The 23514-nt window shown below is 38.9% G+C and overlaps 1 protein-coding gene and 1 long non-coding RNA gene across 3 annotated transcripts in view; one reads left to right on the forward strand and one right to left on the reverse strand.

The window, feature by feature from the left end:
* LOC127851925 (uncharacterized) overlaps window positions 1-13863 on the reverse strand; it is a 52277-nt gene extending 38414 nt beyond the window's left edge. Inside the window, exon 1 of the long non-coding RNA XR_008036050.1 lies at window positions 13849-13863. This is a non-coding gene — a long non-coding RNA (uncharacterized LOC127851925). The remainder of the gene's footprint in view (window positions 1-13848) is intronic.
* LOC127851922 (uncharacterized) overlaps window positions 1-23514 on the forward strand; it is an 88084-nt gene that overhangs the window by 25916 nt on the left and 38654 nt on the right. For both annotated transcript variants that reach the window (XM_052385914.1, XM_052385913.1), the window contains exons 6-13: window positions 3841-4015; window positions 5374-5549; window positions 8419-8556; window positions 14695-14864; window positions 15401-15600; window positions 16383-16634; window positions 21084-21184; window positions 22883-23110. In XM_052385914.1, the coding sequence (XP_052241874.1) occupies window positions 3841-4015; window positions 5374-5549; window positions 8419-8556; window positions 14695-14864; window positions 15401-15600; window positions 16383-16634; window positions 21084-21184; window positions 22883-23110 (1440 nt within the window). The remainder of the gene's footprint in view (window positions 1-3840; window positions 4016-5373; window positions 5550-8418; window positions 8557-14694; window positions 14865-15400; window positions 15601-16382; window positions 16635-21083; window positions 21185-22882; window positions 23111-23514) is intronic.

The raw sequence follows: 23514 nt of genomic DNA on the forward strand, positions 1-23514 counted from the left end.
CCACCCAAACTATCCCCCGTGCCCTCCCCCCATGCCCTCCCCCCCCCCTTTTTTTTTTTTTTTTAAGATCATCTCACAAATGACCACCACACCCTCACACTCACACTTAACCCCACCCCCCCCCCCCCAAATTTTTTTTTGAGACTGTTAAAAAACACAAATATTTATTTTTATTATTTTATGTTTGGAATACCGTTTAACCATCGCACCCAAGAATCCCCCCCCACACCCCTCCCCCCCCTATTTTTTTTTAAGATCATCTCACAAATGACCACCACACCCTCACACTATACCCCCCCACCCCTCCCCCCCCCCATTTTTTTTTTTTTGAAACCGTTAAAAAACACAAATATTTATTTTTATTATTTTATGTTTTAAATACTGTCCAACCATCGCACCCAAGAATCCCCCCACCCCCCACCCCCCACCTGAATTTTTTTTGCATTTTCACATTTTTGGAAGATAATGTAATAAATGTCCACACCCCCACACTATACACCCCTCTTCACTCCAACCCTCCCTCCTTTGTGATTGAAAATGAGAGTCCCTTCACCTTTAAAAAGAAAATAGATGAGCGGTCTGCACCCGCAAGGCGGTGCTCTTGTTTCTTATATGTCTTTATGAATCTTCATGAAACTTTGTCAGAATATTTGTTTAAATGATATCTTGGATGCGTATGAAAATGCTTCTGGTCTGTTGAAAAAGGTGGCTGCCAGGGTGTTCACTAGTCATGAAAGTTGGTGAGAGCATTTGTTCTAATGACATCTAAGGCTTCAAAGAACAGGTCAGTTCCTTTGAATCTAAGGTGAGCCACTTTGGGCCTTTAAGGCCCTCTTGTTTAAAATCCTATTGTCAGCAATAGAAAAATAACAAGATATAAGTGTTATGTTTTCTTATGACTAGTTATGTGCGTAAAATTGTGTTGACGACAAGAGCATTGATAACAGGTAGTAAACATTACAAATTGTTTGTTTATTGACTATGTTTATGCCCCCCTTCGAAGAAGAGGGGGTATATTGCTTTGCTCATGTCGGTCTGTCAGTAGGTAGATCGGTCGGTCGGTCTGTCAGTCTGTCGGTCCGTCCACCAGGTGGTTGTCAGACGATAACTCAAGAACGCTTGGCCTAGGATCATGAAACTTCATAGGTACAGTGATCATGACTCGCAGATGACCCCTATTGATTTTGAGGTCACTAGGTCAAAGGTCAAGGTCACGGTGACCTGAAATAGTAAAATGGTTTTTGAATGATTACTCAAGAACGCATACGCCTAGGATCATGAAACTTCATGGGTAGATTGATCATGACTTGTTTTTTTAGCCCACCTGAGCACAACGTGCTCATGGTGAGCTTTTGTGATCGCTTTTTGTCCGTCGTCTTTTGTGCGTTGTGCGGCGTAAACATTTGCCTTGTTAACTCTCTATAGGCCACATTCATTGTCCAATCTTCATGAAATTTGGTCAGAAGATTGGTTTCAATGAAATTATGGATGAGTTCGAAAATGATTACGTTTGCTTGAAAAACATGGCTGCCAAGGGGCAGGGCATTTTTCCTTAAATGGCTATAGTAAAATCTTGTTAACACTCTAGAGGCCACAGTTATTGTCTGATCTTCATAAAACTTGGTCAGAAGATTCATCCCAATAATATCTTGGACGAGTTCGAAAATGATGCCGATTTGTTGAAAAACATGGCCGCCATGGGGGCAGGGCATTTTTCCTTATATGGCTATAGTAAAATCTTGTTAACACTCTTGAGGCCACATTTATTTTGCGATCTTCATGAAACATGGTCAGAAGATTTGTCCCACTGATATCTTGGATGAGTTCAAAAATGGAAATCTTTGCTTGAAAAACATGGCTGCAAAGGGGCGGGGCATTTTTCCTTATATGGCTATATATGGCTATAGTAAAATCTTGTTAACACTCTAGAGGCCACATTTATTGTCCAATCTTCATGAAACTTGGTCAGAAGATTCATCAGAATCATATCTTGGACGAGTTCGAAAATGATGCCGGTTGGTTGAAAAACATGGCTGCCAGGGGGCGGGGCATTTTTCCTTATATGGCTATAGTAAAACCTTGTTAACACTCTAGAGGCCACATTTATTGTCCAATCTTGATGAAATATGGTCAGAAGATTTGTCTTAATGATATCTTGGATGTGTTTAAAAATGGTTACCTTTGCTTGAAAAACATGGCCGCCAAGGGGCGGGGCATTTTTCCTTATATGGCTATATTAGGCTATAGTAAAATCTTGTAAACACTCTAGAGACCACATTTATAGTCCGATCTTCATGAAACTTGGTCAGAATATTCATCCCAATAATATCTTGGACGAGTTTAAAAATGATGCCGGTTGGTTGAAAAACATGGCCACCACGGGGCGGGGCTATTTTCCTTATATGGCTTTAGTAAAACCTTGTTAATACTCTAGAGGTCACATTGATTTTCCGATCATCATGAAACTTGGTCAGAAGATTTGTCCCAATGATATCTTGGATGAGTTCGAAAGTGGTTTTGGTTGCTTTAAAATCATGGCCACCAGGGGGCGGGGCATTTTTCCCTATATGGCTATACATGTATATGGCTATTATATATAAGTAAAACCTTGTTAACACTCTAGAGGCCACATTTATTGTCCAATCTTCATGAAATTTAGTCAGAAGATTGGTCTCAGTGATATCTTGGATGAGTTTGAAAATAATTATGTTTGCTTGAAAAACATGGCTTCCAAGGGGCGGGTCATTTTTCCTTATATGACTATAGTAAAATCTTGTTAACACTCTAGAGGCCACATTTACTGTCCGATCTTCATGAAACTTGGTCAGAAGATTTAGCCCTTTAATATCTTGGAAGAGTTAAAAAATGATGCCGGTTGGTTGAAAAACATGGCTGCCAGGGGGCGGGGCATTTTTTCTTATATGGCTATAGTAAAATAGTAAAACTTTGTTAACACTCTAGAGGCCACATTTATTTTCCGATCTTCGTGAAACTTGGTCAGAAGATTTGTCCCAATGATATCTTGTTATCTCAGGTGAGAGACTTTGGTCCTTTCAGGCCCTATTGTTTAGCTCTACCCTTTTTTATGCACCCCTTCGAAGAAGAGGGGGTATATTGTTTTGCACATGTCGGTCCGTCAGTCTTTCCGTCCGTCCTTCCCCCAGATGGTTTCCGGATGATAACTCAAGAATGCTTACGCCTAGGATCATGAAACTTTATAGGTACATTGATCATGACTGGCAGATGACCCCTAATGATTTTCAGGTCACTAGGTCAAAGGTCGAGGTCACAGTGACAAAAAACGTATTCACACAATGGCTGCCACTACAACTGACAGCCCATATGGGGGACATGCATGTTTTACAAACAGCCCTTGTTAAAAAGAGCAATATCGAAGCAATAAGTCCAGAATGACTTCCCCTTGAATATGAGAAAATTTTGAAATCACCCTTGTTTACACAATTAATTCCACAGTTTTCATCCAATTATTTCCAAATTTGCACAGTATCTTTATATCAATGAGGACTTGAACCCTATCGAATATGAGCAGTATCGGAGAAAAAAGTACACAATAATCTCCCCTTGAATTTGAGAAAATTCTCCTTTTTTGCGCGATTAAGTATACAGTTTCCATCTTATTCTTTCCAAATTTGCACAGTGTTTATAGCAGTAGAGCGATTCAGGCCCTCATCGGCCTCTTGTTTAAAGAACACTGGCCAAGGGGCACTAGCCTTAAAACAATATGTAACAAATTAGGCTTGAAAATCAAATTTAGGGATAACTTTTCATGTGATGTAACTGATATGGGAAATGACATTGTTGCATTTGAACATTGCCCAGGATTTCCTGACCACTGTCCGTACGGACATGTTTCTACGTGACATCCTGCACCTGACCATCTGCATGTCCAACACGGCCCTGGAGCAGACCACCCTGGCCCTGCTGACCCCACCACCTGCCCAGCAGCGAGGGGATGAGGGGGTTGCCATGGAAACCAAACCACCACCCAAGAAAGGTAGGCAGGTTTTAAGGGAAGTTTTATTATCCTTTGCCAAAGGCAGAGGGATATGTAAATGGCGTTTTCTCTCAGCCAGTCAGTTGGTCTGTTCGTCTGTCATTCAATCTGTCCATCTGTCACAAAATTTTGAAAGTGGCGGGGGATATCAAATTTACAAATCTGTTTGTTTTCTGTGCATCTGGGCTGGCTAGCTCTATTGGTACAAAGCTGAACAACATATCCAAGGATTACGAGTTTGATACTCTGCTCGTATATATGATGTGTGTGCGGAATAGTGATACAATTCGTTCTATGGCCATTCTCCACCTATCCCTAATTTAAGAAGAGAATTGGTCAGTTACTGGCATAACTATGTGAACTTTGTATTGTTAAACCATCTAACCCAGGAAAAGTGTCTGCCAAAAAACTGACTGCCATAATATGAATGTTGTTGTTATTTGAACAATAACCCATTCATGCCTAGCGTCCTGAAAAAAGGACATTGCAAACAGCGTAGACCCAGATGAGACGCCGCATGATGCGGCGTCTCATCTGGGTCTGCGCTGTTTGATTAAAGGAACTTCAGTAAGTAATATTTTAAATATAGAAATAAATATACTAGACATCCCTAATTTTGGAAATAAATTGATCCAATTTATAAGGATGGGAGAGTCCACTAGACATAAATGGGTTAAAATATCCAAATGAAAAAAAGAAGCTTCTTCAAATGAGGAGGCATTCATAATAGAACTTGTATGTCAGTACCTATGTAAATAAGGATATTTTGTGAACTCAAATCTTTAACTTCTTCATGGACTTTGCTCAAAGTGTGAAGAACCGTCATGTTTGTACATGTTGGGAATTAAAAGGACAGGAATTTTTTAATCCAACCGATTTGGCAGAATTAAGATTTTTTAATTATGTATTAGGATTTTTTTTTGGCAGATCACCTTCAATTATAATGACCATTTTACATAATTTTTCACAAAATCTTAAGTTTTACTGAAAAGCAAAAAAACAACGTTGTCACACACAGAACGATTAAATGCTCTGGTATTGGTGAAATGTAAAATTCCAAATATAATTTCTCCATCCATGTGACACAAACATATGTCCATTATGAAAAGAATGCTTAGAATATGAATGGCATGTACTTACAAACAATCTAACTCTTTCAGTGCTGGAACCAAATTTTGAAGGCCTTTGCAAACAGTCAGGATCCAAACTGTTTGCTATTCGGATAGTATTCTTTGATTTTTTTTGGAAGAAAATGCTAATTTTAGAAATTCAGCAGACGACATTTAACAGACAACAAATTTCCCAGCATGAAAAGGGCTAATGAGCCTATGTTCTCTATACTCCTCTTATGCCGACAGATGCTCTGACCGAGGCACTGAAGAAGTACATTGAGCGCTGTTTGAACGCTGGGGCTCTAAGTCTGGTGCACCTGGATCGTATCGAGGAGAAGCTCCTGGAAGACTTCGCTGTCGCCTCATTCCCACAGATGGGCTACGGCCGCTTCCTGGAGTTCTTGCTGGCTGAGGCTAAACAGGTAGAGTCCTCTGAATGGCTGGACGTTTTGGTTTGTTTATCGTGAGTAATATATGAGCCTTGTTCTGGGAAAACAGGGCTTAATGCATGTGCGTAGTGTTTTTCTAGATAAGACTTTGCAATTCACACAGCATAACCAAGGATCACACTTTGGCTTATGTTTAGTTTTGTATTTCATTTAAAGGAAGTTTCCTCTCAGCAAAAGTGCAGTCAAGGTGGAATTGTACTTGATTGAGTATTCAGTGCAGTCAAGGTGGAATTGTACTTGATTGAGTATTCAGTGCAGTCAAGGTGGAATTGTACTTGATTGAGTATTCAGTGCAGTCAAGGTGGAATTGTACTTGATTGAGTATTCAGTGCAGTCAAGGTGGAATTGTACTTGATTGAGTATTCAGTGCAGTCAAGGTGGAATTGTACTTGATTGAGTATTCAGTGCAGTCAAGGTGGAATTGTACTTGATTGAGTATTCAGTGCAGTCAAGGTGGAATTGTACTTGATTGAGTATTCAGTGCAGTCAAGGTGGAATTGTACTTGATTGAGTATTCAGTGCAGTCAAGGTGGAATTGTACTTGATTGAGTATTCAGTGCAGTCAAGGTGGAATTGTACTTGATTGAGTATTCAGTGCAGTCAAGGTGGAATTGTAATTGATTGAGTATTCAGTGCAGTCAAGGTGGAATTGTACTTGATTGAGTATTCAGTGCAGTCAAGGTGGAATTGTACTTGATTGAGTATTCAGTGCAGTCAAGGTGGAATTGTACTTGATTGAGTATTCAGTGCAGTCAAGGTGGAATTGTACTTGATTGAGTATTCAGTGCAGTCAAGGTGGAATTGTACTTGATTGAGTATTCAGTGCAGTCAAGGTGGAATTGTACTTGATTGAGTATTCAAGGTGGAATTGTACTTGATTGAGTATTCAAGGTGGAATTGTACTTGATTGAGTATTCAAGGTGGAATTGTACTTGATTGAGTATTCAAGGTGGAATTGTACTTGATTGAGTATTCAAGGTGGAATTGTACTTGATTGAGTATTCAAGGTGGAATTGTACTTGATTGAGTATTCAAGGTGGAATTGTACTTGATTGAGTATTCAAGGTGGAATTGTACTTGATTGAGTATTCAATCAGAGTGCAATGTTTAAGTTAAAGTGAAAATAGTTAAGACTACAGTCCAACCTGCCCGAGTGACCGCCTGTGAATAGCGACCAGTTGTCAATAACGACCACATTGAACGATTTCACTATATTCTGTACCTGCGAATAACGCCCACCTGCCAACAACGACCAGCGACCGCAATTTTACATTCCCAAAGTCAAATTTGATAGCTAACAACGACCACGTCAATGACCAGCGACCACCATTTTACATTCCCAAAAGTCAAGTGACTAACAAAATCGTTTTAATTATCATAATATAACGTTTCATAACGAATAATTTAGATTTGACAAAACAGCCTACACTAACTTATTAATACAATGACAATATATTTTTTGAAGGATTTTCTATTAAACTTTGTACGTTGTCATCGGTTTGCAAAATAAAAAATCTTGTATTCCTTGAAAGAGGCTTACAACGACCACTTCAATCATAACAATTAGCGATTTCACAACTGTCAATAAAACAATGACCGCCATAATGCTGTGATAGTCACGTTATAAACATCTTACCAGTGCACTGGTCGGTCGCTATGGAGATATTGGCAAGTGACCGTTTACTCGATAGCTGTTTTTTTTGTTTATTTAACACACATTGCTAATTGGTAGCCACCTTCTTCTTTTATGCATTTGGCAGTTTGACGAAGATGTAAGAAGTTGCCTTTTTTATTTTATTGGCTCGCGATTATTTATATACTTATTGCCGAAAATATCAAACATTAGGGGCTTATATCAACTTATAAAGGAAATTTACGGTTTCTTTACAATTACGATGCAAATTGTACACATACAATTTAAATGCATTCCTTTCTTAAATTTCTCCGTGATAAAATGCGCATAGATGATAGATAAGTAAATTGTCAGTTAAAGTTAACCATTATGGCATCCAAGCGTTTGTTCGTTTGTTAGTTTATGTTTGGAAATTGAAATAATACATGTAAATATAAAACACAACTGTGATTTCAATCCTTTTTTATATTATACATGCTTATGTATTCACACATTTAAACAATAGAGTACATACATCATACGGTACCTATTAAAAGCCTTCTAGCATATTTTGCAAAGTTTCAATCGACCCTGCGAATAAAGACCACCTGTGAACAAAGACCACAACGACCAAATCCTTCGAGTGGTCGTTATTGGCAGGTTGGACTGTATTATTATAATAATATTAGGAAAAAAAAGATGTTGTGCTTCCAATTAGGATTCTGAACATGTTTATAGTCCTGAGGGCTTGTCATGCAAATACAGTTGCATTTCCTTTTAAGAATATTTGTCTTAGAATAAAAATAATTTTCTGATTATCTTTCTTTTTCAGCTAATATAAGCCATTTCTTATTCCAATGCAATGCCCTTTTAACAACCGAACTTGGATTATTATATTTTTTACAGACAGTCGGCTTGTGGTAAATTGGCCCATAAATCACAATATTTATGAGCCTCGCTGTGGGAAAACAGAACTTAATGCATGTGCATAACGTGTGGTCCCAGATTAGCCCATGCAGTCTCCACGTGGGGTAATCAGGGACGACTTTTTCTGGTTTTATTTTATTATTCATTTAAATTTCTTCTTAGCAAAAATCCAGTTTCGGCTCAGAGTGTTGTTCCTGATAAGCCTGTGCAGACTGCACAGGCTAATCTGGGACCACACTTTATACACATGCATTAAGCCCCATTTTCCCAGAGCGTGGCTCATATCTTGAACATGTTTGCCAGATGCTGGAGGAGAGTGGGGGCCTTGTGATGGGGTCGGGGGGTTCAGGGGCCACAGAAGGGGACACCACATCCTTCAAACCACACCAGGCAGACCTCATGGAGTTCATCAGACAGTGTCAACACAGTGGCATTGTACAGGTATCTGTTTAACCCTTTGCATGCTGGGAAATTTTTTGTCTGCTAAAATGTTGTCTGCTGAATTTCTAAAATTAGCATTTTCTTCTATTTTTTTCAAAGAATACTTTCAGAATAGCAAACAGTTTGGTTCCTGATGAGACGCCACATTCTGTGGTGTCTCATCTGGATCCAAACTGTTTGCAAAGGCCTTCAGAATTTGGTTACAGCACTGAAAGAGTTAAACCATGACCCTTTCCCACTCAGAAGCAAAGTGAAAATGACCATGTGCAAACAGCATAAAACCAGAACAGCCTGCGAGTAACTCGCAGTCTGTTCAGGTTTAATGCTGTTAGCTGCTCATCAGTATCTAAGGGTTGGAAATGAAATCTATAACACTTGAATCCAGTTAGAAAGGTCTTTAATTAAATTTAACTTTCTAAAGGACTACAAATGCGTACAAATATGTATCTAAGTGGTAAAGGGTTAACCCGACCAGCTAGCTCAGTTGGTAGCGTGCTGAACTTAAAATCAGAGGAGGACGGTTTGATTCCAGACCTAGCCATTAAACTTGTTTGGGTCTGCAGTTGGTCATGAAATTATTTCTACAGCCATTCTCCCCCCCCCCCACCCCTGTCTCTTACTGCCGTTTTTTATTTACAAACTTAAGTTGCAAACATTGGGAAAATGAAAATAAACATACAGGTTTCAACCTATTTATTGTAGCTTCATTGCATCAACAGGTGTAGGTTAATGAAGACACTTTGAGTCTGTTTTCTGGGCAGAACCAGTACTTGGAGCCCAGTATTGGAAATAGTAAATTTAGCTTAGTTTACCAGTTTACCATTACCAATCATCTATTTGCAGAACTTTCAAACATAAACTTAATGTTGGTTTTTCTTTTTTAAATAAACCAGATACTGGAAAAATACATTTTGCTTTATTTATTACTGGAAAAATACATTTTTTTATAAATAAAACTGATTGCTATGAAATAAACTCCATTTGCTTATATTAGAAGTCTTTTTAAAATACATTTAATTATTTTTTGATGGTCTGAGGCTTTGAAGAATGTAAGTAAAATTACTGGACACAGCTAAACTACGGTTAATAAATTTGAACAGGTTTCTTTTAATAATATAGAAAATTATTTAAAAAAACTTTGAAAGTAAAACAGAAGTATATGAATTTTAAGGAATACGTGAAGTATGATTCAGTTTCTTTTTTTTTAGCTCACCTGATTGCTCAGATGAGCTTTTGTGACCAGTCTTTGTCCGTCTTCCGTCCGTCCGTCGTCCACATTTGGTTTGTAAACACTTTAGAGGCCACATTTCATGTCCGATCTTCATGAAACTTGGTCAGAAGATTTGTCCCAATGATATCTCGATCAAGTTGGAAACTGGGTCATGCTGGGTCAAAAACTAGGTCACTAGGTCAAAAAAAAGAAAAACCTTGTAAACACTGTAGAAGTCACATTTCATGCCCAATCTTCATGTAACTTTGTCAAAATGTTTGCCTTAATGATATGTTGGTCGAGTTCAAAAGTGGTTCCGGTCCGTTGAAAAACATGGCCGCCAGTGGGCGGGGCAGTTTTCCTTATTTGGCTATAGAGAAACCTTGTAAACACTCTAGAAGTCACAACTTTCGCCCAATCATCATGAAAATGGTCAAAACATTGGTTTTATTGATATCTCGGACGAGTTTGAAAATGGTCCAGATCGGTGAAAAAACATGGCCGCCAGTGGGCGGGGCATTTTTCTTTATATGTATATAGTGAAAACATGTGAACACTCTAGAAGTCACATTTTTGGCCCAATTTTCATGAAATTTTGTCGGAACATTTGTTTCCTTGATATGAGAGTTGAGTTCGAAAATGGTTCCAGTCAGTTGAATAACATGGCTGCCGGGGGGGGGGGGGGGGGGGGGGGGCAGTTTTCCTTATTTGGCTATAGAGAAACCTTGTAAACACTCTCGAAGTCACAATTTTTGCCCAATCATCATAAAAGTTGGTCAAAACATTGGTTTTATTGATATCTCGGACAAGTTCGAAAATGGTCCAGATCGGTGAAAAACATGGCCGCCAGTGGGCGGGGCATTTTTCTCTATATGTATATAGTGAAAACATGTGAACACTCGAGAAGTCACATTTTTGGCCCAATTTTCATGAAATTTGGTCAGAACATTTGTTTCTTTGATATTTTGATATGAGAGTTGGGTTCGAAAATGGTTCCGGTCAGTTGAATAACATGGCTGCCGGGGGGGTGGGGGGCAGTTTTCCTTATTTGGCTATAGAGAATCCTTGTAAACACTCCAGAAGTCACAATTTTTGCCCAATCATCATGAAAGTTGGTCAAATCATTGGTTTTATTGATTTCTCGGAAGAGTTCGAAAATGGTCCAGATCGGTGAAAAAACATGGCTGCCAGTGGGCGGGCATTTTTCTCTATTTGTATATAGTGAAAACATGTGAACACTCTAGAAGTCACATGTTTGGCCCAGTTTTCATGAAATTTGGTCAGAACATTTGTTTCCTTGATATGAGAGTTGAGTTCGAAAATGGTTCGATCAGTTGAAAAACATGGCTGCCGGGGGTGGGGCAGTTTTCCATATTTGGCTATAGAGAAACCTTGTAAACACTCTAGAAGTCACAATTTTGCCCAATCATCATAAAAGTTGGTCAAAACATTGGTTTTATTGATATCTCGGACGAGTTTGAAAATGGTCCAGATCGGTGAAAAAACATGGCCACCAGTGGGCGGGGCATTTTTCTCTATATGTATATAGTGAAAACATGTGAACACTCTAGAAGTCACATTATTTGCCCAATTTTCATGCAATTTGGTCAGAACATTTGTTTCCTTGATATGAGAGTTGAGTTCGAAAATGGTTCCGGTCAGTTGAATAACATGGCTGCCGGGGGGGGGGGCAGTTTTCCTTATTTGGCTATATAGAAACCTTGTTAACACTCTAGAAGTCACAATTTTTGCCCAATCATCATGAAATTGGTCAAAACATTGGTTTTATTGATATCTCAGACGAGTTTGAAAATGGTCCAGATCGGTGAAAAAACATGGCTGCCTGTGGGCGGGGCATTTTTCTCTATATGTATATAGTGAAAACATGTGAACACTCTAGAAGTCCCATTTTTGGCCCAATTTTCATGAAATTTGGTCAGAACATTTTTTTAGCTCACCTGAGCGATAGCTCGAGGTGAGCTATTGTGATCACTCAGCGTCCGGCGTCCGGCCGTCCGGCCGTCCGTCCGTATACAAATTTGTAAACATCTTCTTCTACTAAACCATTGAGCCAATTTCAACTAAATTTCATGTGGAGCATCCCTAGGTCATGGGACAAAAGAATTGTTAAAAAAAATTTGATCACATAACCAAGATGGCCGCCATGACCATATATGGTAAAAACCTTAAAAAATCTTCTTGTCAGAAACCGCTCATCAGATTTTCAAAAAATTTCACAGGGATGACCTTTGAGGGCTCCCCTGAAAAATTTGTTCAAAGAAATTTGAATCGTCAAAAAACATGGCCGCAGGAGCTCGTTGAACTTTGCATGTTTATTCGTTTTTGCCTATTTTGTGAAAACTTTCAAAAATCTTCCACATTTTTTGTCCGATCCTTTCCAAATTTGCACAGTATCTTTATATCAATGAGGACACACGCCCTACAAAAAATGAGCATTATTGGTCCATGAAGTACAGAATTACCTCCCCTTGAATTGAGAAAATGGTGTTTATGCAATAAAGTCCAAATTTTTCATCCAAATCTTTCCAAACTTGTAAGGATTTAGCATGGTTCAAACAAGGGAAACAACTACGGTTTATGCATGTTCTTTTTATTACAGATTTGCCTCCCTTTAATTCATTCAAAATCTCATTTTACAGCAGAGATTCCAAATCTGACCTGTAAATGAGCCCCATATTTACTGCTGGTGCTATGTTACCTTTTCCCATTTGATCATTCTTAAGTATTGGTCTTGTAATGCTGCTACTGCTACTGCTACTGCTAGCTACTGCTACTACTACTACTACTACTACTACTACTACTACTACTACTACTACTACTACTACTTCTACTACTACTACTACTACTACTACTTTTACTACTACTACCACTACTACTACTACTACTACTACTACTACTACTACTACTACTACTACTACTACTACTACTACTACTACTACTACTACTACTACTACTACTACTAGTACTACTACTACTAGTACTACTACCACCACCACCACCACCACCACCACCACGTCTACTATTACTACTTCTACTACTACTACTGCCACTACTACTACTACTTTTACCACTACTACTACTACTACTACTACTACTACTACCACTACTACTACTACTACTACTACTACTACTACTACTTCTACTACTACTTCTACTACTACTACTACTACTACTACTTCTACTACTACTACTACTACTACTACTACTACTACTACTACTACTACTACTACTACTACAACTACTATTACTACTACTACAACTACTACTACTACTACTACTACTACTACTAAAACTACTACTACTACTACTACTACTACTACTACTACTACTACTACTACACCACCACCACCACCACCACCACCACCACCACCACCACCACCACCACCATTCACAGTGACAAAAAACGTATTCACACAATGGCTGCTACTACAACTTATAGCCCATATAGGGGGGCATGCATGTTTTACAAACAGCCCTTGTTTCTATGGGATTTTAACCACAACTGTTCATGTTTATCTCCGACACATATTTTTAGGTCACCTGTCATGAAGTGACACAGTGAGCTTATGTGATCGTGTGATGTCCGGCGTCCGTTGTGCGTGCCTGCGTGTGTCAGTGCGTCCGTCCGTCAACAATTTGTTTGTGTAGACAGTAGAGGTCACAGTTTGCATCCAATCTCGATGAAATTTGGTCAAAATGTTTATCTTGATGAAATCCGGTTTGGGATTGTATTTGGGTCATCTGGGGTCAAAAACAAGGTCACTAGGTCAAATAATAGAACAACCTTCTGTAGACAATAGAGGTCACAGTTTTCATCCAATCTTTATGAAATTTGGTCAGAATGTTTATCTTGATGAAATCTGGGTTGGGATTTTATTTGGGTCATCTGGGGTCAAAAACTAGGTCACTAGGTCAAATAATAGAAAAACCTTGTGTAGACATTAGAGATCACAGTTTTCATCCAACCTTTATGAAATTTGGTCAGAATTCTTGATGAAATCTGGGTGGGATTGTATTTGGGTCATCTGGGGTAAAAATCTAGGTCAAATAAATAGAAAAACCTTGTGTTGACAATAGAGGTCACAGTTTTCATCCAATATTTATGAACTGTGGTCAGGATGTTTATCTTGATGAAATCTTGATTGGGATTGTATTTGGGTCATCTAGAGTCAGGAACTAGGTCACTAGGTCAAATCATAGAAAAACATTGTGTAGACAATAGAGGTCATAGTTTTCATCTGATCTTAATGAGTCAGGTGAGCGATTCAGGGCCATCATGGCCCTCTTGTTCCTTGATATGAGAGTTGAGTTCGAAAATGGTTCCAGTCAGTTGAATAACATAGCAGCCGGGGGGGGGGGGGACAGTTTTTTTATATTTATATAGTAAATAAAAGCTTGTAAACACTCTAGAAGTCACAATTTTTGCTCATTCATCATGAAACTTGGTACAAAGATTGGTTTTATATATATCACATAATTAATGCCATAATTATTGCCCTTAGATTGTCCAAATTTTCATTATATTATACAAAATCCTTGTAAACACTCTAGAGGTCACAATTTTGTTTCAGATTTTATGAATCTTGGTCATAATATTTATTTTTGTAAGCAAAGTTTGATGTTTGGTAAGGGGGGGGGGGGTCAACTCAAAATATAGGTCACCAGGTCAAATCTTACAAAAACAAAAACACTCCATATGCCAGAGTTTTTGTTCAATAATGATGAAACTTGACCAGGATGTTTGTCTGGACAATATCTAGGTCAAGTTTGACGTTTGGTAAGGATTGAATGAACCGACTCCTCTCAGGTGAGCGAACTAGGGCCATCTTGGCCTTCTTGTTTAAATTGAAATGTAGGAAACATTTTATTTGTTAGAGAATAATAAATATTGAAAAAAACTCTTTCAGCCTGCTGAGATTGAGGATGCGTTGTGTCGGCAGTTTGGGGTCCGTGATGTCCGCAATCTGGGTCACGGAAACATAACGAGGTTGCTCAGCCTCAAGGAGAAGCACGGTGGTCGCTATAGTTACGGGGATGTCACTGTCGTTTATGAATGTACACTGGCCCCATCAGCTGGGTAAGATTTCTAAAAATTTGTTTAAACATTGGCTATATATTCTTGCCAATTTAATGCTTTAAATTAATTATTCTAAGGCTTTGACCCAAGCTTTGTTATTTTTTAATACACCTGTTTAAAAAAAGAGGACTTAATTGGGCAGATGGTAATATTCGGCCGGAATAAATTGATTTTCAAATAACTTTACAGAAGTGATAAGCTTGACGAGACAGAGTTATGGGCGCAAACAATCTGAAGGTTTGATTTAAGGTCTTAATTCAATGTCAAAGGTCAAATTTAAGAAATTACTTTTTCCAAAGCATAACTATGTCCAGCTTGGGTGACATTTTACATGAAGCTCGGATATGTTATCCTAGCTTTAATCAGTCCCTTTCACTTTTAACCTGCCTTTTTACATGAAGCTGGTATATGTTAACCTAGCTTTAATCAGTCCCTTTCACGTTTAACCTGCCTTTTTACATGAAGCTAATGTACTTGTACCTGGCATAAATAGGTCATAAACACTTGTTACATGCATGTTGCAACATCTATTTCAGGCTGTCTATGACTGTTAGCTCCAAGGTGGGGATCCTTGGACACCAGACCCGTGATGCGGCCAAGATCTGCCTGCACACCTGCCCACTACTGGAGGACATGGCCGCCTGGAGCCAGTGGGGCCTCGTGTTTGAACCGGAACTCGGAAAACTGAAAGACTTTGTGCAGAAGTACGGGGGTGTCAGCACCAAAACTGTGGAAGGTTGGTTCTGTTAAGTTAAAATGTTTGTTCAGAAAAAGTGCTGTCCTTAACAAGTTTGTGTTTGGGATTATGCAGGGCAGGTGTTTAGGTATTGGTGACTTTATTTCGTTTTTGATTATGTGGAACATGTAGATCTTTTGATAAATATCTATGGTGATTACTGTAAAAGACTGCTTATACTGGAACTCATTCATAAAAAGACCGCCCTTGTAATTTTAGAAGCAATTACAATAAGTAGGAAAAAACTTGCCTTTGACAACTGGTTGAAGAGCAGCTATCTATGAAATAGTGTATGTGCCAAACACAGATTATTATTGTTAACACGAGAATGTCCTTCTTGACAAAATAATATGTTTTGGTTCAGACCTCAAAATAGAATAGGGCTTCAGGCAATTGGGTTGGGTTTGTCTGCTGACTTTGAAAGAGGATCATGTAGGGTCAACAGTTAAAACCATGTTAACACTGTAGAAGTATCATTTTGTACCCACTCACAATGAAGCTTGCCAAGAACATAAAAAATTGTGTTTGTCTGAAAATTGGCCTAAGTTAAGATTTGAACCTGTTTCTTTCAAAAACATGGCTGATGGGGCCTTTTTTTGAGTGTGCCTGTTTTGAAAATTGTGAACATTACATGTACCTTCTCAGAACAATTCTGTTCATTGCAGTCTCTGGCTCGCACCTCTTATTTTGTAAGTCATACATTCTTCTTTGAATATATGAGATTATTTTCATTTTGCTGAATCTGAACTAGTCCATTCAATGTATTCTATCTCCCTGATTAGGGGGTCAACTAGCCACACTTGATTTCCTGGCCCTGGAGACAGACCCTGGACACCTTCTGAAGATTGTGTCCACGACCTCCCCAGACCACTTCACCCGGGCCCTGGGCTTGCTGGACCCCGTGGCCACAAGCGGTCACCTTGTCTCCATGGCAGTGGCCTACAAAGGCGTGTCTAACATGCCCCTGGCCCTACTGACCGGCCACATGAAGACTGTGCTACTGCAGGTGTACGCTAATGAAGGGACAGGCAGAGGTAGGGGGAGAGGCTTGAATCACTGACAGGCATTTATATAAGTCGTGTTTTGAGAAAACAGGACATAATGCATGTGTGTAAAGTGTCATCCCAGATTAGCCTGTGCTAATCAGGGATGACACTTTCTGCCTAAATTGGATTTTCGCTAAGAAGAGACTTCATTTAAATGAAAAATGTCATTACAGCGGAAATCGTCGTCCTTTATTAGCCTGTGTGGACTGCACAGGCTAATATGGGAGGACACTTTACGCACATGCATTATGCCCAGTTTTCTCAGAACATGATTCATATACGAGCCTTGCTCTGGGGAAACGGGGTTCAATGCATGTGCAGAAAGTGTTCACCAAAATTAGTGAAAAACAACACTCTTCTCTTGAATGTTTTTTTGTTTGTTTAAGGAAAGTCTATATTAATTGAATATCCAGTGAAGGCCGAAAGTGTTTTCCCTGATTAGGCTGTGTTGACTGCACAGGCTAATCTGGTACGACATTTAAGGCGTATGTATATTAAGCTCGATTTTCCCAAAGTGTGGTTAAAATCGATTTGCTTGTCGTCAGTTTTATCTTAGGTGGTTATTAAACATGATAATTGCAGCGTCCCTAACAGTGTCATGTCCATTTACTGAATACATGGTCTTAAAATTTAGTTATTATACCTACCATCAAGCAGAGACAGGTATTTGGATTAACCTACCATTGGTATTTGGACGTCTGTCTATGGACAGACTCTAACTTGTCTGACAAATCACTTGTACACAATTCAAAGTACAACATTTCAACTTGCAGGCATTGTTAACCAGGTTTTCCGAAGGAAAAAACTGGTTATTAGATTGGCGAATGCGGGCGGGCTGGCTGGCTGGCGGGCTGGCTGGCTGGCGGGCTGGCTGGCTGGCTGGCGGGCTGGCGGGCTGGTGGAATAAGCTTGTCCGGGCCATAACTATGTCGTTCATTGTCAGATTTTAAAATCATTTGGCACATTTGTTCACCATCATTGGACGGTGTGTCGCGCGAAATAATTACGTCGATATCTCCAAGGTCAAGGTCACACTTTGAGTTCACAGATCAAAAATGGCCATAAATGAGCTTGTCCGAACCATAACTATGTCGTTCATCGTCAGATTTTAAAATCATTTGGCACATTTGTTCACCATCATTGGACGGTGTGTCGCGCGAAATAATTACGTCGATATCTCCAAGGTCAAGGTCACACTTTGAGTTCAAAGGTCAAAAATGGCCATAAATGAGCTTGTCCTGGCCATAACTATGTCATTCATTGTGAGATTTTAAAATCATTTGGCACATTTGTTCACCATCATGGGACGGTGTGTCCCACGAAAGAATCACGTCAATATCTCCAATGTCAAGGTCGCCACGACTAAAAATAGATTTAAAAAAAAAAAAAAAACTTACAAAGGGGGTTAATTTTTTTTGGTCATTTCAAAAGTTCAGTTTCAGTTTTCTCCCTTTATCAGATTTTTTTTTCACAATGAAAACCTGGTTTTGTGACAATTTTGTCCCTTGTTCTTTTTAATTTGAAGTTGGTGATGTGCATGTGTTAGTTTCCTTCCTAAAAAAGGCTACAATTTTGCACCTTTTTCAACTTAGAACAACTATAAATTGTATTACATTTTGCTACATATTAAGACATTCAAAGGCAGGAGGTAGTAATAACTACTTTGAAAAACTCTAGTCTGCTTGTTATAAAAAGGTTGCAGTTGTTTTAATTTATAAAAATTCACCCAAAAAACAACAGTATTCTTGATTTATAACTTTGCCTGATTAGTTCGTGTTTTAAATGGGTTCAGATTTTACAAATACAGTAGAATTGCAATAACTCGAGCTGGCAATTTCTCGAAAACTGGCGATTACTCGAGCATTAAAGAAAGTCCCTAGCATTTTCCTTTAATGTCTATATAAAAATACCCGCGATAACTCAAACATGCGATTTTCGATAACTCGAGGTCATGTGCCGGTCCCTGAAAGGCATTTCACACCTAATTAACTGGCAATTATTCGAGGACGCTTTCTCGTCTGGTCGGTGCTAAAAATATTCGAGTTGTGAAAACAGCGCAATCAAGCAGACAAACGACGCTTGATTAGGTGTGAAGTAAGTTGCAGTTTGAGAAACACCGCAAATTGTCATCCTTTGAGAAACAGATCAAAGCTACACAGTTTTAATGATAATTAAATAATTACCAGCAATCGATAATTATCGCGAAATGTCTTCCGCCATCAGTTCCGGGAAGCTAATGGGTTGCGACAATCTTCAATCATTGACTTTGCGCAACACAAGTCTGACTAATGTACATAAAATGCAAAGTGTGTAGTGATTATGTTGTTTTCAGTGTGTATTTTTTTCATGCGCATGTACGTACCTTGTGTGCTTTTTAAAAATAATTATGCTACATGTACAGTGAATATTGATGAGATTTTTCTTATTAGCTCATCTATTTTTTGAAAAAAAATTATGAGCTATTGTCATCACCTTGGCGTCGGCGTCTACGTCGGCGTCGGCGTCCGGTTAAGTTTTGCGTTTAGGTCCACTTTTCTCAGAAAGTATCAATGCTATTGCATTCAAACTTGGTACACTTACTTACTATCATGAGGGGACTGGGCAGGCAAGTTAGATAACTCTGGCGTGCATTTTGACTGAATTATGTGCCCTTTTTATACTTAGAAAATTGAAAATTTTGGTTAAGTTTTGCGTTTAGGTCCACTTTTTTCAGAAAGTATCAATGCTATTGCATTCAAACTTGGTACACTTACTTACTATCATGAGGGGACTGGGCATGCAAAGTAAGATAACTCTGGCGTGCATTTTGACAGAATTATGTGCCCTTTTTATACTTAGAAAATTGAAAATTTTGGTTAAGTTTTGTGTTAAGGTCCATTTTATTCCTTAAGTATCAAAGCTATTGCTTTCATACTTGCAACACTTACTAACTACCGTAAGGGGACTGTGCAGGCAAAGTTATGTAACTCTGACTGGCATTTGGACGGAATTATGGGCCCTTTTATACTTAGAAAATTGAAAGTTTGGTTAAGTTTTGTGTTTTGGTCCACTTTACCCCTAAAGTATCATAGATATTGCTATCATACTTGGAACACTCGCAAACTATCATAAGGGTACAGTAAAAGGACAAGTTGCATAACTCTGGATGTCATTTTTACGGAATTATGGCCCTTTTTTGACTTAGTAACTTTGAATATATGGTTAAATTTTGTGTTTCGATCCACTTTACTTCTTAAGTATCAAGGCTATTGCTTTCAAACTTCAAATACTTTCATGCTATCATGAGGTTACTGTACCTGGCAAGTTGAATTTTACCTTGACCTTTGAATGACCTTGACTCTCAAGGTCAAATTATTAATTTTCTCTAAAATTGCCATAACTTCTTTATTTATGATTAGATTTGATTGATACTTTGACAAAACTACTCTTACCTGACATACCACAATAGACTCCACCCAAACCATCGCCCGTGCCCCCCCCCCCAACCCCCCCCCCCCCCTTATTTTTTTTTTTTTTTTTTTTTTTTTTTTTTTAAGATCATCTCACAAATGACCACCACACCCTCACACTATAACCCCCCCCCCCACCCCACCCCCTCCCCAATTTTTTTTTTTAACGGTTAAAAAACAAAACTATTTATTTTGATTATTTTATGTTTGAAATACAGTCCAACCATCGCACCCAAGAATCCCCCCCCCCTCCCCCCCTCCCCCCACCCGAATCCCCCCCCCCCCCCCCCCCCCTATTTTTTTTTTTTTTTTTTTTTTTTTTTAAGATCATCTCACAAATTACCACCACACCCTCACACTATACCCCCCCACCTCACCCCCCCCCCTATTTTTTTATGAAACGGTTAAAAAAACAAATATTTATTTTTATTATTTTATGTTTGAAATACCGTCCAACCATCGCACCCAAGAAACCCCCCCCACCCCCCCCCCCCCCCCCCCCCCCCCCCCGATTTTTTTTTCCTTTTTTTCGCATTTTTGGAAGAAAATGTAATAAATGTCCACACCCCCACACAATGCACCGCTCTTCACTCCACCCCTCCCTCCTTTGTGATTGAAAATGAGAGTCCCTTCACCTTTAAAAAGAAAATAGATGAGCGGTCTGCACCCGCAAGGCGGTGCTCTTGTTATATTTATGTTTTGTGCGTATGTTGAAGCAATTAAATGAATTTACGATCATCTTAATTGTTTTGTTTATTATACTGTAACCTTAAGCAATTTTTACAAAGCCTTTCTTTCTCTAGCACCGTCTTTCATGTAAATAAAGCGTTTGTGGTCAGAAGTTAGCATTATCAACCGAGACAGTGAAAACAAATAATACCATGGATTACTCGAAACCTGCGATTACTCGAGCATCGATGTCGGTCCCGTGCTTCCTCGAGTTATTGCAGTTTTACTGTAAATGTAAAAGGCAATGTTTCTGTTGCAGATTCCAGTGGTGACAGTTACCCAGCCAATGCTGCAGCCAGATTTGTGTTACAGTGCCTCCTGAAATGTCCTCTCAAAATGGCCGTCGCCCTGGCTAACCAGGTAATGGGTATTGATATGTGAACTGTAGCTAACCAGGTAATGGGTATTGATATGTGAACTGTAGCTAACCAGGTAATGGGTATTGATATGTGAACTGTAGCTAACCAGGTAATGGGTATGGATATGTGAACTTTAACCAGGTCTGGGTATGGATATATGAACTGTAGCCAGGTAATGGGTATGGATATGTGAACTTTAAGCAGGTCTGGGTATTGATATATGCACTGTAGCTAACCAGGTAATGGGTATGGATATGTAAACTGTAACCAGGTCTCGGTATGGATATGTGAACTGTAACCAGGTAATGGGTATGAACATGTGAACTGTAGCTAACCAGGTAATGGGTATGAATGTGTGTACTGTAACCAGGTAATGAGTATGGATATATGAATTGTAACCAGGCAATAGGAATGGATATGTGAACTTCAACCATATAAATGGTATGGATATGTAAACTGAAACCAGATTATGGGTATGGATATGTGAACTGTAACCAGGTAATTGGTATTGATATGTTAACTGTAACCATGTAAAAGGTATGGATATGTGAACTGTAACCAGGTAATGGGTATTGATATGTGAACTGTAACCAGGTTATGGGTATGGATATGTGAACTGTAACCAGGTAATGTGTATGGATATGTGAACTGTAACCGTATTAAAGGTATGGATATGTGAACTGTAACCAGGTATGGGTATAAATATGTGAACTGTAACCAGGTAATTGGTATGGACATGTGAACTGTAGCCAGGTAATGGGTATGGATACATGTATGTGAACTGTTACCAGGTAATGGGTATTGATATGTGAAATGTAACCAGCTAATGAGTATATATGTGTGAACTGTAGCGAACCAGATTTGTAAACTGTTGTCAGGTAATTGGTTTGGATAGGTGAACTGTAACCAGGTAATAGGTACAGATATGTGAACTATAACCAGGTAATAGGTACAGATATGTGATCTGTAACCTGGTAAGCGGTATGGATATGTGAACTGTAGATGTACTTTATATAGCAAATCATGAAATGTTAAGTCTAGAAACATTAAAGGCCATAGCAATAGATTTACATAATAGTGAGACTGAAAGGGTCTTAACTTTTCAATTAAGTAAGTATTTCTATAGGGAAACTCACTTGTGTATTATCTGTCTTTTTAAAAATGTTTAATTTAGGGTGTCATTTAGTTTTGTGTATTTTTCTAGAGTTTCATAACAGTTTTATTTTATGTAGGGTTTCACTGGTTTATAAGTGATTTTGCATATGTTATTAGTATTTAGTCATATGTCATTTCAGCGCTTTTTTCTTTAAAAAAATACCAGTGTAACGCACTTCCCCAAGCAAGAACATATTCCAAAATTCCAATGGCTATCAAAAAAATCCCAAAAGAATTGACAATTTTGACATTTTTTTTTACAAATGTTCATTCTCTGCAAGGAAACAAATAAAATGAGAACTGAAACATAAACATTTCAGCAAAAAGGCATGTATAAGAATATTTTAATGGGTTTGTTTAACTAAGTACCTAGCAATTTAAAAGACCCATACTGCCCAGTCTGAAGATTTCACGATGCCAATTTTTACACTTCCAAGTGTTTTTTTTAGTAATTTCTACCAATTGGCACGGTTTTGGTATTTATCCCAGTGGGCAAAAAAACAACACTGCTATTTGTGCCTTACATATTTTCCATGGTTTCCAGCTATTCCTAGAGCCCCTGGGTCAAGTGATGGGCGCCACCTCCAGTAAGCAGCTGCTGCCAAGCTTGTGTGCCAGCGTTGAGGAGCAGAACACGCTCACACAGCTGGGGTGTCTACTGGGCGTGCAGGAGTGGACACGGCTCATTGGCCTCAAGTGTGTGCTGCCAGAGTCAGCCATGCAGAACATGTCAAGGGAGATGGGAGACATGTACACAGAGGAGCCTGAGCAGGTCAGTGAAATAATACAATCACTCATAAAAGGGACTTTTAATGAGATTAAATCCATTCGAGTCTTGCTCTGGGAAAATGGTGTTAAACGCATGTGCTTTGACTGCACATGCTAATAATGGAAGACACTTGGTGTTAAACGCATGTGCTTTGACTGCACATGCTAATATTGGAAGACACTTGGTGTTAAACGCATGTGCTTTGACTGCACATGCTAATATTGGAAGACACTTTCCACTTTTATGGATTTTTGTTTAAAAAGCAAAAATCCAGTTTAGGCGGAAAGTGTTATCTCTGATGAGCCTGTGCTGGCTGCATAAGCGTTAAACCCCCTTTTCCCTCAGCAAGACTCGGTTAACATACATGCCATGATATTGTGATTTAGCAACATATAAGTTAAGTTGTC

Source organism: Dreissena polymorpha, chromosome 11 (assembly GCF_020536995.1).
Source record: "Dreissena polymorpha isolate Duluth1 chromosome 11, UMN_Dpol_1.0, whole genome shotgun sequence".
NCBI lineage: Eukaryota > Metazoa > Mollusca > Bivalvia > Myida > Dreissenidae > Dreissena > Dreissena polymorpha.